Raw genomic sequence first — 18,033 nt, forward strand, 5'->3', positions numbered from 1 at the left:
GTGCATGGGTCCAATAGCAAGGCAAAGAAATTGCTGAAAGGATGGGAACATTAGTTATCTTTGATGCGCACAAAAGCCAGAAAGTATCCATGGCTCATTTTGAGCTTCTCCACTAGTAAACTTACCTGCCTTAAAGGAAAAGAGTCAGCAGGGGCAAAGATTGAACATAAAGTACCAGCTTACCCTCTGTTCCTCCTTGCCAACTGAAGTTGGCCTGCTCTCTGGTGTGGGAGGATGTATGTTGTTGGTAGTAACAGTACTGGATTGTAGCTTAAGTTATTCACAATAACCTGGCTATGGAAACTTCACACAGGCTCACAGCAATCCTTTGCAACTATGAATAGTGGGTAGCAGAGCTTCTGTCTGCCTTGAAGCCATCTTGGAAATGGGCAAAGAGGTAGTCTTGCCCAACTCCAAGATGGCCAACGGCGGAGTAGTTGCCCAAACCAAAGATAGCAACCATGTTCCATGTGAATCTTTATGCATCATTCCCTTGAATGTAAACACCCAACTTTTCTTCCACAATGGCCACTAGAATGCACACTGGACATGGACATTCACAGATAAATTGCAAAAAACTAGAAAACATACTAGTCTTGGAAATGTTGTATCACAGTTCTATGGATCCACTCACTTCTGAAAGGCAGGCTCCAAACAATGAGAGCACGTTTGTTCTTTTGGGGTGAAATGTTGGGTGTAGCCAGAGCTATGTTTGTCAGAGGGGGTTCCCTGCATTTATCAGAGCTTTTAGCATTCCGAGGTCAGGGACTGTGCTACAAGAGGCTGAACCTGCATGGAAAACCACCAGGGTGGCAGATAAGGGTTTCTTCTCTTCACACTGGCTGTGAGTTCCATGAGGAAAAAAAGGGAATGGGCTGTCATGTAGGTATTAATTCTTTATAGCTTTACACTGGTCCTGTGTGAGGAAGTAGGCAGGGATACTACCACATGTATGATACCATATTGGTGCCAGGAAAATGAGCCATAACGCTATGAATTGCTACCATGCATAACATGCAGGCAACCCCAGAAAATTGGTGTAAACTCACTCTAAATCCCTCCATGCATTTATATTGAACATTGTTTAGCTGTAGTCATGCAATCAACTTGAATGTTGATTCTGACTGAAGTCAGCTTTGTGCTAAACCTTGTCACAATTGACAGAACTGTACAGTAACTATCAGGATCATGGCCAACTTTCAGTTGGAGATTTGAAGTCTGCTATGTATTAAAAAGAATATACATTTATAAATATGCTGGTGAGTTACTATATTTGATTTGTAGTATATGTGTAGCACCCCTGTCCTGAGCTGGCTATATTTATGGCTCAGCTCAAGCCAGCTGAGCTGCAATTAATTTTTCAGGTCTGCTCAGATTTTCCCAAAACCTGGTGGCTGATTGCTTGTCTGCTGCTGGAATATTCCAGCAATAGAGTGGGAAGATCAATCATTGGGGTTATTGACCCAGAAGGCGTGGCTGGGGAGGATTTGATCAGTCTCTTCTCCCTGCGACTTCCCCCCTGGGAGGGGGGAGGGGGGTGTTCTATTGAAACTAATGCTACTAGGCCTCAGCAGGTAGTTTGGGCTGAGGGCCTGAAGGAAACTTGCATGTGGAAGCTTGGCTGGAGAGATGGAGGCCCTTTTAACTGTAGCTCCAGGTATGCAAGTACGTCTTGAGGGTGACACACCAGAAGGTATTGCTGAAGGATTGTGACATAGAAGAGAGGACAGCCAGTAAATCTGTAACCCTATCAGCATTATTTTTAAGGCTGCTACTACAGGATCCAATACTTCTGGAACAAGATAGCGGTCCACGTTTTGTGAGTGCCTTAGTTATCCTGCACCCTCAACCCTCCTCCCTGCACTTTGTTCAAGACCTGCAGTAAACCATAAAAACACCTTTAAACTGGAACCCAATTTTGTCATTGTCCTTTTGGGACTGGAAATGGGGCAGGCAGCCTCTGAACAGTAAAGGGGGAATCCGTTATTTCCAACAGCTCCTTCGGGGTCACTGCTACATATGAAATTCATGGATATTAAATAACTACGTTTTCTGGGTTAGAATAAAAGCATTGATATATACGGTATTTGTTGGAGTATCCGCAGAAATATGTCTGATGCATGAATGAATGCAGAGCATGAAAACAAAACTCTACAAGAATGATTATCTTGCCCTCCTGAGGATTTACCCCCCTTCCTGGCCAGGCCATTTTTTGCGTTACGGCGCTGTGTTACTTTAACTGACAATTGCGCAGTCATGCAACACTGCACCCAAATGAAATTTACATCATCCCCACAAATTGAGCTTTTTGGTGGTATTTGATCACCTCTGCATTTTTGTGCTATAATAGACAATTGAGAAAAAAAATTTGACTTTTTGCTAAACATGTCCAGTAAAAAAATCAAATTTAGGCCAAAATGTATTCTGCTACATGTCTTTGGGAAAAAAAAAAAAAATCCCAATACATATAAAATTATAATGGTTTACGTGATGTTAGCAATTACAAATGGTGGTATAGATATTGAATTTTTCTCTTCTATTTTTACTAGTAATGGCAGTGATCAGTGACTTATAGCGGGACTGCAGCAGGCTCTGACACTGGGAGGAACTAACTGTCACTGACATCCCCAGTGAAACCAATAGTGATCAGTGATAAAAAAAAAGCACTGACTGTACTAAGGGCACTGGGCAGGAAGGGGTTAGCATGAGGGGCGATCAGAGGGTTAACTGTGTGCCGTTTTACTTGTCTGTGCTTCATTGTAATCACACTGCTTTGCATCTCTGTGCTTCGCTTGCGCCCCCTACCCGGAGATTCAAAATCACGTACATATGTGATTTTACGCAGCTGTGCCGCCCTGTAGCAGTATATCATCTATAAGGCGGTTGGGAAGTGGTTAATCACGATTCAGGAGTGAATTAAGCAAAGACAGGCCCCCATATGACTGCAAAGTGTTGGCTCTGTGCAGGCATGGGAAAACAGGGAATTTCCTTCAGTGAAATCTGCTGGATGCGTCAAAAGGTTTCCAGATTGCTTTACCCACTGATCTCAAAGTGCAATGTGTAGCAAGTTAAATAAGATCACATGACCACAGTATGTACTGTAGAAAATAAGGTACTAGGTAACAATATTGTCATGTTTTCTAAAAACTGTAGCTTATATTGCCTTATCATACCCATGGTATTTGCTTTATCTGCGCTTTGGGAAAGTCAACTACCCATCAATGTTAATATTTAATGTCTAGGGTTTCTAGCAGATCAGTAGATGTTTGATACATACGTGGAATATGATGTAAACGTAAAACTGGCGCGCTTCAGGAAGGAGAACTGTTCATTAGGAGGCAGATTCTGAGGATCATCATTGGCTAGATCAATGCAGTGAGGGGCACCTTCTGCATAAACTTTCCACCTACAGAATAGATTATTATTAAAGGTCCAGCTACTAGAACCAAGTCAGTGTTTAGTCACAGCGGTTATAAAATGACAGGTTTAAAGTCCACCTCCAGACAGAATTTCCATTTTGTTTTGGATAGAACGTGGAAGTGTTGGAGCCTCTGTCAGGTTTTTATTATTGCCTGTCTCCCCATTGGGACTGGCAAGACAAAATATCTCTCCAAAGAGGACAGAAACAAAAACACAGTTTAGTAGATTGGGTTGAGTTAGGTCGGATCTTCAGACTAATGTTTTATAGCTACCACTGTCCCATTTTATGGTTTCATGGATGTCAAAGAGACAAAAACAGTAAAGGGGAAATCTGTCCAGTGGGGTCACAGGCAGAAATAAAAACCCGATAGGAATTTCAACTTTTCCATAATGTATCCTAAAACAAAAAGTCAGGCATTAGTCTAATGAAAATATTGCTGCTACAGAATTCATTAGCTTTATAGCAGCTTTGCACTAACTGAAAGTCACTTTTCACAATGCACTGGCAGATATGTAATTATCTGTTAAAGAAAATTGAGAGATGAGATCACTTTTCTATTTGAAATGTTTTAATGGGAACGTGTTCCAGTTAAAACTTTACATTGTGAAGGTCCACACACCAACAGCTCAGTGTGTAATGAGAAGTTGCCTCAGCTTCCTAAGCTACGTCCATTGACACATTTTGCCCCGCCTCTGGGGCTTAGTCATAGAAATGGGATTGTGGAGCAAGAGAAATGCTCTACAGCCATGACTGATTTGAGTGCATATACAGTACACAAGAATTTAGCAAGAGGTTGAAAAAAGTGAAAATAGGCATTTTAAAAAATGGTTGTAAATCTCTATAAATGAAAAAAGGAACAGTATACTCCTCTTTAGCGTGTACTAGCCTCAATCCATAGCACCAAATGTGATTTCTGTCCCCTCTCTTTCATCTGCTATCTGCATTAGTCAATTCTGACAGGTTATCCCCACACCACAACATTTCTGGAGATAGTCCTGCCCCCCAGACATAGATAATTGACAGCCTCAGCTGTGCAGGTTTCCCTATGAGGCTGTGTAGAGGGGGTGTCCTTTCCCTCCACTCAGGTCTCAGATTACACTCAGCTCTTGCCTGTGCGGTGCAATGTGTGACATCAGATCCCTGTCCCATCATGATGGAGCTGAGAAATGGTCTTTGATCTATGTTTTAGAAGGCTTCAGAGAAGACCGAATGATTGGTTTCATGTGCATCAGCTGAGGCTAGTTACTTCAATGGGTACACCCCCTCTACAGAATCTCATAGGGAAACATATATAGCAAAGGCTGTCAACCACCTTCTGTGTGCTGAAGGATGGGCAGGGCTATTGATGAACAATGCAAACAACATCCTATAGTGGACAACCCCCTCCCACCATACAGAGATAGGATGCATGTGCCAACCACTCACTTGTATGTATCTCTATTCATCTCCAGTTCTAATTTTCTTTGTTGCTTGATAACAGGGTGTGTATTCTTCGTTATCACAACACCTAAAACAGAACAAGTTATGCATTCACATTTACTACTACACCACTATGTAACACATCAATCCAATATGGGTACCAAACAGCCAATCCCAGTGAACACTGAACTCTATAATGCTATTAATGTTTGTACTCTACAGAATCCGATACACAATTATCAAAATTTCACTGTAACCCTTAGCAGCTTGGCATTAGATGTTCTAAGTCTGGTGCAGTTATTACAATAAAGATTGTGTAACTGGTTGTGTTAAACTAATACAATGTCATGGACTGAACTACAAATATACTAGAATAATAAAAACAGTAGTTATAGTAAAGTTATCTTACAAATGCCCCCCTTCCCTCCAGCAAACCTCCAATTCTTACACTTACCTGTCTCCACCATTCTCCAAGATGTTTGGGTACGGTATACTGAGAGCCACAAAGCCTATTTTCCAAAAGTCCCAAAGCCAGGCTCTGCTTTATCTGCACATGTGTGAAAAACCCTTGATAGAAAAGCTGTCCATTGCTGAGACAAATAGCAGATGGCCTTTCGCTATTAGTGGTGGTTACTAATTGTTTTTTATCTGTGTACCTTTTTGGCAGTCCATTTCAATAAATTGTACCCATTATGGGAGGGAGCAAAGGCTGAACTATGGAACAGAAATAATAGAAGCATACATAGTGCACCATACTGAGGGGTGGATGAGGCTGGATTGCACTAACATTGGGAGGTGCTTAAACAGTTAAAGCAAAATAAAGCCCAGGCATACTTTGCAGGGGTCTGGAATGGATAATGCATGTGCAAAACTATTAAAAAAAAAAAAAAAAAAAAAAAGTAAGAAAAAGTTTTGTAGCTGGGTGTCGCCCGCTGTGTGCATGCATATTGCGCTTTTATTCCCCCCTTCCGGAGGTGATGCAGCCAGGCACAGGACACTTGGAGATGTAGTCCTAAAGAGGTGCTGTACAATGGAAGCTATTGGGGTTGGACTCTTTGCAAACAAAGAAGAACTTTTTTGCAGGCATTCTGAGAGCGATCAGAAGTACAGTGTTGAGAGTCAGGAAATGCATACCTGTTGCTGTCTGGGTCTGCGCTCCCACTGACAGCTTTGAGTGTTTCTTGCTGTTGGAGACCAGAGCTGGGGGAACCAGTTGCTGTGTGTGCCTAAATCAGTGAGGACTAGAGCTGAAAGACTACTTGCGAGGACCTGATCCTGACAACTGAGCCTTCTAGGACAACTGATTGCCGAGTATAATGGGACCAGATCTGTTGCATACCGGGAGTGGCGAGTGGAACTACTGAGCTTACCCCCCCACCCCTTACTGCCTACAGTTAATGGTAATAGAGACTCCCCTTACAGCTGAACAGCCATCCATTGAGTACAGCCTTAGAGGGACAGCAGAACATGTAGCACTACCCCCTTAGGAGTCAGAGTTATTTTTGGGCTCCCTGTCATTACGGATCCCTCTCTAAAAGCTCAACCCCTGCCGACACCACAAGATTCCTTTAACCAGAGTAAGCAGAAGTAAACACACAGATTGGAGTAAACTGATATGAGGTTTATATTAAACTTCAATGTGAACAATACAAATTGGTATTGATACTTGGAATGGCAATAATTACTCTTGGCAACTCTAAGCAAAGAAGTAACACAAAGCAGTTTAATCAATGTTAGCAGGCCTGCTTTTCAGAAATTAACCCAATGCCTTCGACCAGAGGTGGTGGCATCCCCAATGAGCAATACGATCTAGCAATAATGGGACTAGCTCGATTGGGCCCTCAGTCTGACGACAGTTTAAATCTGAGGCAAGAGCTCTTTGACCAGGGTAGTCAATGTCCCTTTAAGTGCAGTGAGGACTTGTTTGCACGCTCGCTGGGGCCCAGTTAGTGCACAAGTAGGCAGGGATTTAGGTGATAGTTCCTGATTGGATTGATACAAAGGGAGAGAAGAAAGGACAAGACCTTTCCCTTTGACACGTGTTGTCTCCTTTAATACGCTGGGAAAAGAGCAGCTTTTAAGCAAAGTGTTAAACTGGCAAATGGGCTTGTTAGCAAAAGGGCAACTCCATTCTGGGATGCGGTGGCCAATGCCAATGGTGATAGAAATTCCTTTAAGAGGATAGGCCAATGGTTCAGGGAGCACTGATGTGGTATGGCCTGCAGAAGGTCAGCTCTGATGATCTGACTGTACTGCAAATGTGTTCAACAGTAGTGGCTATGGGAACTAGGACGCAACACATGTTAACTGAATGCAATGTGCACAACTGTGTGCAGGTAAAGTAGCAGGTATGAGGAGGCTGTCAGTGTTCTCTTGCTTAACCGGTGTATTGGACTCACCCCCAATCAGTAGCTTTCAGCACGTCCTGGTTGTGTCTCTTGGCGGATGGGGGCCCCCCCACAGGTTCTCCAGCTTCACATGCAGCATTCCGTCCAGCCACTGTTCTCCGGGTCACCTGCTAGTAGACGGTCTTGCTGAACAAGGCGGAAAAGTCCTTGCTTCTCCCCTCTCTGCGGCCTGGTCTGGTTCTCCAGCAGTCAGTACAACTCTCATTCGGCTTATGCTTTCCAGCTCTCTCCCATCTCACTTCCTGTCCAGTCTCCCAGGCTTTGGTATATATCTGCCCCCGCCCACATGCTAGCACTTCTGGGAAAAGTAGTCCTTTGATACACTGCTCCCCAGCAAAGTCTTGTGATTCAGTATATAAGGTCCATGGGGCTGCTCTGCAGAATGTGAGTGCCACTGAATTTACAGGACACTGCCATAGTGTTGGTTTTAACATCTTGCAACTGACATTATAGCAAGGGTGTTACACATTCACCACCTTACAGACAGGCCCCAGCAATAGCTGACTAACACTGACAATTAGGTGGCAGCACTTTATGGCCACCTCCAAGGGTTTCCTTTTGTCAGGAATGCATACACCCCACCCACTATTGGGATTGTATGTGTAGTGTGCACATGAGGACCTGTAGTTGATGCCCTTACTATTAACAGTTTGCACCAGTTATTCAGATTAGCATTACCACAGTTCAGTTATTTTATGATCCAATATTCATATCTAGTGCTGAATCTTTAAACCTAACAATTGCTAATCAACACATATTTAGTACATGTGCGAGCACCCATGTGACCTGCCTTTTAGAATGTCCTTGTAAATTGCAATATGTGGGGAGAACAACAACAAGGAAACTGAGTGCATTTGAGTGAATACATCACATATTGAAAACATCAAACAGGATTCAGGCATCATAGCTTATCTAATCATTTTAGAAACTTTCATATTAAGGACCCTAAACTTTTAAAATTCTGTGGGATTGACAAGGTAGAGCCCTTTTGGAGAGGGGGTGATTTAAAAAAATTCAACATCACAGAATGAAAATAGATGGATTCAAAAATTAGATACTTTGATTCCCAAAAGGTTAAATGTAGAAATTGATATATTTTACCAGTTGAACAGGAAACCATTCAAATCTAAGTTCACCTGGAGCATGTGTTTGGGGTGACCCTTATTGACTGTCAGAATGCATATTTTTGGGGGTATTTTTATTATTACACATAAAAAAATTAAATAAGATTAAATTCATATTTTTATCATAAAAAAACCTAAATGTTTATGTAATGTGATGTACTCAGCAATGGTTAGGTGTAGGAAATGCAATATTACATTATAGGTTTTGAAGCCAGTACACCCTTCAGGAAGTATATAGTAGGAAGTGGGACACCAGAATGGGAGGTTCTTAGGAATGAGATAAAGACAAGAACCAGAGATTATGGTCTATGAGGGGCAAAATGCGTTGATGCAATTTCCGGCTGTTTGGAGTGGCGCCACGTCCCGTGAGTGGAGCGCACGTGAACCAGCTGCTCTCCAGAACCATCTTTAGCCCACTGCATTACCTTTGTTGAGGCTATCCAAGGATAACATATTACAAGGCGATTTGTTATTTTTGGAATGTGAGTGTAATATATATAGTTAGTTATTCATAGCTAATAAATGGCATGACATTATACTATTAGTGTTCCTTTTGCTTCCCTTTGGTATCTTAGTAAATGGAATACATTAACGGAGTGAACCTTTCATATTATAACCATGGGTCTGGTACTCCTGGAAACATGATCACATCACACCAAAAAAAAAAAAAAAACGCTTTTGGCTTTTAAGCCCATAAAGCTAGTAGTCCACTGTCTGGTGAGTGAGGAATGCACAGGGGAGGGAGCACTAACGTGATTGATATTTCTTTCAAGGATTTTGGATATTTTTTCAGAGCACATAGCACTAGACATAGGGACTTTATTTTGTAATGTGTTGTGTTTATTAGCAATTATGTAGAACTGTATTTCACTTTTGAGCAGCATTCTTTAATACAATATTTGTGCAGTTGGCACAAATTGTTTGGTATAGAATAGCACGGGTTATTTGTTTAGTTTGTATCTTTAAACCGGTTCTGTCTTATTGATTCATGCACCACTTTGCCTTAAAACACCTGTACTATCCAGTTGCTGTGTCCCATTTTTTGTGTACCATTATAGAGTGGTAGCTTACTAAAATTTTATAACAGACACTAAGGAAAAACTTTTCAAAATTGCAGGTTTGTTTAGCAAAATATAAGAGACGCAGTGGTGATTAAATGCTGCCAAAAGAAAGCTCTATTTGTCTCAAAAACATTATACAAAATATGTTTGAGTGACAATTGCGTGATCATGCCACACTACCCAAAGTGCAACAGCGCTGAAAGCTGAAGATTGGCCTGGGCAGGAAGGGGGTAAAAGTGCCCAGTAGGCAAGTGGCTAATTACAAAGGTGTGAAAGGCCTTCAGCCTATAAATAGGTGTCTGTGGAGACCAAGCAGCTTAGAGTCCTGGCAGAGCAGAGAAGCTATTATCACCAGCAGCTTCTGAGGCGGCGGGGGGGGGGGAGGTAAGCGCTACAGTATGAATACTTGAAAGTACTTGTATTCTGCGCATATTCTGCTATGGGCTGCTAGAGAGATTAATAAATTAATATACTTTTTCAGGGAGCATATTTGGGGGGGTGTGATTTAAGGATCTCCACAATTAAATTCATAACATTAATGTTTGGTAATAGTTCACATCTGCCTCATAGAAATTTAAGTATATAGAATAGGTATATATAGTAGGAATTCAATAGAATAGGAATGATAAAGTCATCTCACCCTTCCCCTCTGGGATCTCCACAGATTTTAATATCCACTGATGCAATGGGAATCGGTAGAGCTGGCCTTTGGGGCAGGTCACAGTAACATAGCTGCAGTACCAGGGATCCAGAATGAAATTCAGGTAGCGCTCCATGTAGATCCTAATCAGCAGGAGTTCTCCAAGGTCTTTATTTTCAGCGATATTAAACTCTGTCACCTGGAAAAGCCAGAAGTGGAATCTAAGTGGTCTGAACACACTACAAATCCAAACACGAGTCATGGATAATTCAAAGAGCATGCTGGTAGAGATAAAATTACTCAGTAAAGCAGATTAAAGATCAATTAAGATATGTTTTGTACTGAACATTTGACAAAGTGTCAGTATCATGAAGATACAAGAATAAAGATACAATATGGCTGAGGAAAATTCTTACTGGTTTGCTCTTATACCCAGAATGCTGTCACCAATAACTTACTATACACATTTGATCAGCAACCCCAACTTCCACTTTTATCGGATGAGGTTTCAGATTAGACAACAAACTGCCCATCAGAGCCAAATATTTAAATAGAGCCATGTTGCCCCATTGACAGTCCTGCAAATGTCTGTTGATCCTTCAGTGTAGTCTACTTAATGCAGCTTCCTCTGATGGGGTGGCAATGATGCTGCAACAATGCTGCCAATCTCATACGGGCTGTCCTGGATTACACTATAGTGGGATGAAAAAAAAAAAAATGTTGCAGGGGCATAGCTTTTAGCATTGTCACTCCTGATTTAAAAACGCGTTTGTCAGTCAGCACTGGATCACACTTACTCCTGCCCACTTCTCTCGATTGGCAGCACTGCCTCTGTTCCTGAGATCTTCCCACAGTAAGCTGCAGTATCTGGGAGGTGGAGCACGTGAGACTCAAATGAAGGATTTGGCTCAGTCAGGAAAGGTAAAGGAAGTTGTGTTTACTTTATGGGGCTTGTGCATCACATAGTAAATGGGTTTGAAACTTGTTCAGACTGTCATACAGGAGTCATTAGTTGTTACATGGTACAAGGCTGTTGTGAATAGCCTTGTAGCATGTGACATCTTGCTTACTACTATTCATGTGATCACCGATTGGCAAATCAGGGATCACATGAATCGGGACCTCAGAGGTCCCATACAGCGATCGGTATTCCGCTGTTTCCTGAGGACACAGTGGAGACCTGATCGCAGTGCTGTACATTCCCAGGGAGCGTGCACAGGCAGTTAATGGGGGCGCCGTTTATAAAAGACAACCCGCTTCAGCACTGCTCCCGTCCGGCTGTTTATGTACATGGGCCAGACAGGAAGTAGTTAATACCTTCCCATACAGCCTCCTCCTGAGTTGGTGTCATACAACGTCCTATCAGTAGGTCCCGCTCACACGGCTGCGGGGCCGCGCAGCAGTGTGATGTCACCAGCTGCGTCCACAGGACACAGCCGATAACCGATTACTACACCGGCCCATTGGTCACATGACACTGGCAATCAGATCACATGACAATTGTATACAATGGATGGCTTCCTTTCATGCCATCCATTGTATACAATTGTGTTAGCAGTGATTGGTCAACACAGTCACATGGTACAGACAGGGCCAATCATAGCCCATCTGTATCATGCTCACAGCTAATCACAACAAAAGACTGAATGAATCAGTTTCATTCATTAACAATGGTTGCAAATATCTATGAAATACATTGGTATTTGCAAGTGATCAGGAATTTTAGTTTTGTTTTCACATTATGATTGCTTAGAGCACACTCTCAACCAGGGTGCCTTGAGGTTTCTTCAGGAATACCTTTGCAAAAATGTCTAAAAATTGCCCAAAACATGTATATAGGCCAGTGAGTGGAACAAGCCAGCCTTTTAGCTACACAGCCACAGGTTTTCATTGTGCAACCTTCTAGCTGCTGACATCCTGACAACCAATGACATCAATTGACAAGGAGAATGTCAGCTGCCTGCACAGCATCCTACTTTGCCCCCCCCCCCCCACCCCTCTCCATCAGTGCTGGGATCACATTAGCTCAGTGATGGAGAAAAACAGAGGGAGAAGAGAAACATCGGAATACTAGTCAGTACCAGTGTGCAAAGATGTATTTGCTTTGGAAGAATAAATATACTCTAATGTTGGGTGACCTACAGGTGTGAATTTTGTTGTGTTATAAAAAGCTTTTAGAACAGTTTCACATTTAGAATGGGGTGCCTCAAGACTGCCCATAATTTTAAAGGGTACTTTGGGAACAAGGCTGCTCTTAGAAACCATAGGGCCCCATACAGCCAACCTGACAGTCCCCCTCCCCCCCCCCAAAAAAAAATTCCAGTTTACAATGCTTCAGCTATGAATGAGCACAGTGAGTAATTGGTACTGATCACTCATTATGTTCATTCAGGAAATGGGCTGGTAAATGTGACATTTACCGGACCTTCCTCCCACTCTCTATCCTGAAGGATCCTATTGTGTACTTGCAGCTGCCAACAGCAAATAGAGGAGGGGAAGCCAGCAGCACTGTGGGGGCACACAGGGGGGCCTGGACAGCAGGGGGAAAAGTAGAGTGCACAGGGAGGGTGATGGGTGTGGCAGGAGGCAATTACTGGAACCGATCCCCAATATGGCTATCTCTGCAGAAGCTGAAACCTGGCATGAGGGAAAGGAGAAGAAACAATCTTCCAGCTGCTGCAGAGAGCCATACAGGGGATTGGTTCCAGTAGTTGCCCCCCCCCCCCCCCAGCCGATTCACCCAGCTACCTGGGCCCCGTACAGGACAGGTGGTACCCCCTTATTCACAGCTCTGCTCGGGACTGTCCATAATTTTAAAGAGTGCCTAGACTGAAAAAAGGTTGAGAAACACTGGCCTAGAGTAGTTCAATGCTACTATGGTAACATTGTATTGCTCTGGTCCCAGTGTGTTGAAAAAAGTGAAACAAAAGTGTGATTATTTTTACATACTGTCACCAGTCAGTATCCCTTATCACTGCCACACCAGTTATATAATAATGCTGTAGTGGATTAGTGACAGTGTAAAACAAATTTGGAAGTTTCTTCATTTTCAAAAAAAATTGTAACAAAGTTACAACTTCAAAAAACTCACCATGCCTCTTACTAAAGACCTTGGACTGTATTCTCCAAAAATGGGTAATTTCAGGGGTATTTGTACTATCCTGGCATTTTTGTGCCTCAAGAAATGAGGAGATTGACTGTCAGTACATTGATAGAGTCCACAAACCATGGTATATATATCTATAGATCTAACTTTCCTACAGACTAAATAATGTATACTAGTTTAGGGTATTTTCACCAAAGAAATGTAGCAGAATACATTTTGACCTAATGTTATTTGCAAGATGTTATACCAGAAACGAAGAAATATGTGGGGTTTTTCTTCAAAGTTTCTGGGATTTGTTTATTTAGCAAAATATGAAAAACTCAGTGCTGATTAAATACCACCAAAGGAAAGCTATATTTGTGTGAAAAAAATAAAAATGTTTTTATGAACGTACATGTCCTGAACTGAGATGAAGAAAATAAGCGGTGAAAAATGCAATGAAGCACATCAAAAATGCATCCACAATGCAGAAATTGTGGTGTGCCCTGACAGTACCCTGCTAACACAAGCAAAAATATGTCTGCAGTGGCACCGTACAGTCAGTCACATATTGACACCCCCTGAAACGTGTACAGTGACACAGTCAGTAACCTGACAACCAGCAACCCAAAAGGTATTTAGAATGGCCTGGGTGGGTGAAAAAAATTTGATGGGGCCCCATGGTGACCTCTCTATGGCACTTAGCAGTGTCAACCATGACAGTATTGTCACTGATATTTATAATATGCCTAAATCAAAGACAGATAGCAGGTGGTTAAAAGTTGCCCTTGAATAGGGGACAGCACTGCAGGGAATTACTTTTGAAATTTTTAACTTTGAAGTGTGGGCAACAAACTTTAGCTAGGTACCAATAAGGTCCCTCTAATATGTGCCCTGCTAATAGCTGCTGCTTCTTACATGAAACATGTTACAAATATACAGTTTCTGACAACAATGTCACTGCTGAAGTTCTGGAGATGAAACCGACAGTCAGGGCTGAAGGACTGATCAGCATGGGTTCTTTTCAAATAAAAGAGTGTTCTTTGATTGGATAAGAAGTGTATGAAAATGACATTCTGCCCTTATCCATTCACAGAACAACTTCTATTCTTTAAAAAGAATACAAGAAGTTTTCCGCATGGAGGAGCTGCACAGGAGTAACTAGTCATTGTTGTGCTCCACCCCCAACTGTTAGCTTTGGAGGCTACATGTAGTTAACATGTTCCAAGAAAGAAGCAGCAGCCACCAGCAGGCAAGACATCTGTAGAGGTACCTTATGGGTACCTAGCTAATGCCCCAATAAAGTTTGTCTGTATTTCAGCTTTAATTTTCCAGGTGACCAATCTGTCCACAATAGCTCACCAGCCTTTTTAAGCATCTCAGGGCCTTAGTGTAAATTCTAAATCCTCCCACCAGTACTAGTGCCATTGCAAGAAAGCTTTGGAAGAGGTAGTCTAGTAGTTAAAAACCCAAGTTGTAGTAGTTTCAATAATCATTGCAATATTTTATATTACATAATTATTAATACTCCTGCACACAATTACTTTATAACCCTTCTGCAACAAAGACCCCCACAGTTTGAAGATTGTAGAACTACAAACCTCAGCTGCCTCAGCTTTTCTCTAAATAAATGCTAAACAAATTCTCCTTACTGCAACAACTACACAGCAGAATCTTTGACTACGTCCTGAAAACTCTTCCAGTCTGCTCCTCTTGATTGGAAATGTCACAGGGTTTACAGAATCAGTGTCAACAGCAGTCTCCCCAAGTCCTAATGATACAGCACTGGATTTGTATCTACACATTCAGATTGTCAATGTTTATTTTCCAATAACAGCCTTCCTAATGGGTCCCCCTCCCACCTCCAGGTCCCATAGCAGCTGTGTTGGCTGTTGTATTGCCATTGTAATCTATTACAAATAATGCCAGCACTGCTTAGTGATACTCACAGCTCCGGATATGAAGTTGGACCAATGATGGGGCAGTTGGTGTACTTCACTTTCTCCATGTACTCCCACAAGGACAATAGAGACATTACTACAAGTGCTAGCAGCCAAGTCTGTCCCTGTGGCTACCTTCAACTTATACATCTTCAGGACTTCAGGAGAGGACCCTTAAGGAAGCAGTTCTGCTAGACACAAGTAAAGTTTGAACAGTTAGCTATATCATCCTCTTATGCAATTTACAACTAGTTCACACCTATATTTAGTTTCAACATCAGCAGAATGAACCACTCCGGATTTGACATAGGGCATAGATAATTCAATCCAAAAATACAGCCTAACATGCATGTGATAAATGCTAGTTTTATATCCTACTATACTACTTTATTACACCCAGATAAGGAAACATCAGTATGATACTTACAGGGTTTTCTTTTTCTGCCCTGAAACATGACAGGGGTCAGGAATAAATAAATGCACCCTTCCAGATTTAGGTTGACCAATAATCCCATTTAGTATGCTTTGTGGTGCTCTGACTAGGGATTTTGAACAGGATACATAGTCTGGTTGAAAAAAAGACAAGTCCATCTAGTTCAACCAATAAAAGGGAAAAAATAAAAACATTATACAATCCTATACCAACTGTTTATCCAGAGGAAGGCAATATAACCCCAGTATACTCCAATTTGCTCCAGCAAGGGAAAATATTCCATCCAGATCCTCCAAAAGGCAATTGGACTTTACCTATAAATATTAGTATCCAGTTATGTTATGTACATTTAGGAAATCATCCAGGCCTTTTTTACATTTTCACAGCTCTTACTGTGAGGTAGCCCCTATTTTCATGTTGTTTCTAGGGATGGAACATACTCAGGGCTAAGGTGCTAGTACTAAGAAAAGGGATCATAGCAAAGTCAATGCAGGCCAACAATCTCAGTTATGGTCAAGTGGGTGAAAGCTATCCTTCCAGCACAATCACGACACTCAAGAAATGCTTGCCCATAACCATTGTGGTGAACCAGGCACCTAAGGGCATAAAAAGGTGTAGCACTCCCCCCTTAGGAGTCTGAGTTTTAGGCTCCCCTAAAGCTCTGCACAGCCAGGTAACACGCATTTTCTTCCACACTTTGAATTCAGAGTCCGTAAATAGTCCTTGAACTTGGTTTTGTGATTTTTTTTAGGGGTTAATAGCTTGGATGGGGTTGAGGGGTGTGGTGCCCAAGGGAACTGTAAACATGAGAACTCAGAGCAACCATGTACAAAAATGTGGATAAAAATAGTATCTTCTCTAAATGCATGAAAAGCTCTCTGGTGTACCTCCTCAGACCCCAGATGAATCCTCCTCTTCACCCAGCTGCCTGAGCGTGTCAAGGGGGCCCAGAAGCTGCCAATTTAAAACTAGCAATCCCAGATGAGAAGCTAGTTGGGCTTTCCACCTGACCGCCCTCTTCCCTTATCTGGTCCACAGGGTTTGAGAATACTCACACTGTCCTTTCCTGTAAGCTTAAAGGGTTAGCAGCAGCTTTCAGGCCTTTTGCTGGGTGGTTTCTTCCACGCTGTATTGGCTTTCCTCCGATGGAGGCGCTGAGGCAGTGGAGATCTTCTCATCCAGCACCAGCCCGTAGGTAGCCACCTACTCCTTCCTGGGCCCCCCTCCCAGGCTCCACACTCCAGTCTTCCATAGTCCATCTTCCACCCAACAAAGCACACCTCCCCCCATTTGAGGGTTGCCCTGGTCACCATGCCTAGCCACCTGCCAGGGAATTAGCAAGGTTCCCTCAAACTTGCAGATAGACTTCCTCCCCTCCTCCAGAAGGCTCTCAGGTTTCTGGAGAGGAGAGGTGGGAGGGCTCCAGAAGCCCTGACAGAACCTCCCAACCTGTCCTGAGGTAACCTCACTACCTCTTCCCAGGCTGCTACTTACTCAGCCTCTAACAGAAAGCTACCCAACTAACCTGGAAGGCATTACAAAAGGGAACAAAAAGGGATGTATTGCTCTTGGACAGGAAAGGAAGCCAATGAGCAACAAGACCCAGGGAGAACACTAGGAAGCACCAGGTCCCCAGTGTTTATGCTGCAGAGGAACATTATGGCAGCAAGGACAGACTTGCAGTCAGTCACTCAGCATCAGATCATACAGTCTGTTGTCCCTAAATTAGGTTCTCCCAGCTCTTTGGGATCACTGTAGCCAAGTCCCCTAGATCAGCCTCTCAATCAGGGTGCCCAGGCAACCTTGGGTGCCTTGAGGTTTCTGCAGGGGTGCCTTGGCAAAATGTCAAAAACTGGCCAAAAGTTGTATACAAGCCAGCAGGCGGAACAAGCCTGCCTTTTAGCTATACAAAGCCACAGGTTTTCATTGTGCACTTTTAGAACTTCTAGCCACCAGCATCCTGATAACCATTGAAATAATCCGATAAGGAGGATTTCAGCTGCCTGCACGGATCCTAGTTTGACCCTCCCCTGCCCCTCTCCATCAGTGCTGGAGTCACATTAGCTCAGTGATAGATCAAAACTGAGGGAGAAGAGAAACACTGGAATACTACTCAGTACCATTGTGCAAAAGTGTATTTGCTTTTGGAAGAATAAATCACCTCTAATATTGGGTGTACTACATCTGTGGATGTTGCTGCATTATATAAAACTATTAGAATAGTTTTATACATTTTAGAATGTGTAACATAGCGGTTACAACTATTATCACTGTAACAGCAAAGTATAAAAAAAACGAAAAACCAAACAGATTAACCCTCCCCCCCCCAATGAAAGTATGTTAAAAAGATTAGTAAAAAAATTAAAAAATTGAATAAAGTTTTTTTTAAACATTGTCATCAGTGTTCCTGATTAGCACCACACCAGCCATATGGTTACGCTGTACTGCACAGGTGACAGTATGTAAAATTGTGAAAAAAAATGTAATGTCAAAAAAAAAAAA

General features: G+C 42.4%; 1 protein-coding gene across 1 annotated transcript in view; it reads right to left on the minus strand.

Moving 5' to 3' along the window:
• Positions 1 to 15,271, minus strand: part of LOC149450859 (hydroperoxide isomerase ALOXE3-like) — a 56,306-nt gene extending 41,035 nt beyond the window's left edge. Inside the window, exons 1-4 of the mRNA XM_089691359.1 lie at positions 15,108 to 15,271; positions 10,074 to 10,272; positions 4,847 to 4,928; positions 3,278 to 3,406 (exon numbers count right to left, since the gene is read on the minus strand). Of these exons, the coding sequence (XP_089547485.1) occupies positions 3,278 to 3,406; positions 4,847 to 4,928; positions 10,074 to 10,272; positions 15,108 to 15,248 (551 nt within the window). The 5' untranslated portion in view covers positions 15,249 to 15,271. The remainder of the gene's footprint in view (positions 1 to 3,277; positions 3,407 to 4,846; positions 4,929 to 10,073; positions 10,273 to 15,107) is intronic.
• Between the last annotated feature and the right edge of the window lie 2,762 nt (positions 15,272 to 18,033).

The sequence above is a fragment of the Staurois parvus genome, unplaced genomic scaffold (assembly GCF_062004578.1).
Source record: "Staurois parvus isolate SC_StPar_1 unplaced genomic scaffold, SC_StPar_1.0 ptg000562l, whole genome shotgun sequence".
Lineage (NCBI taxonomy): Eukaryota > Metazoa > Chordata > Amphibia > Anura > Ranidae > Staurois > Staurois parvus.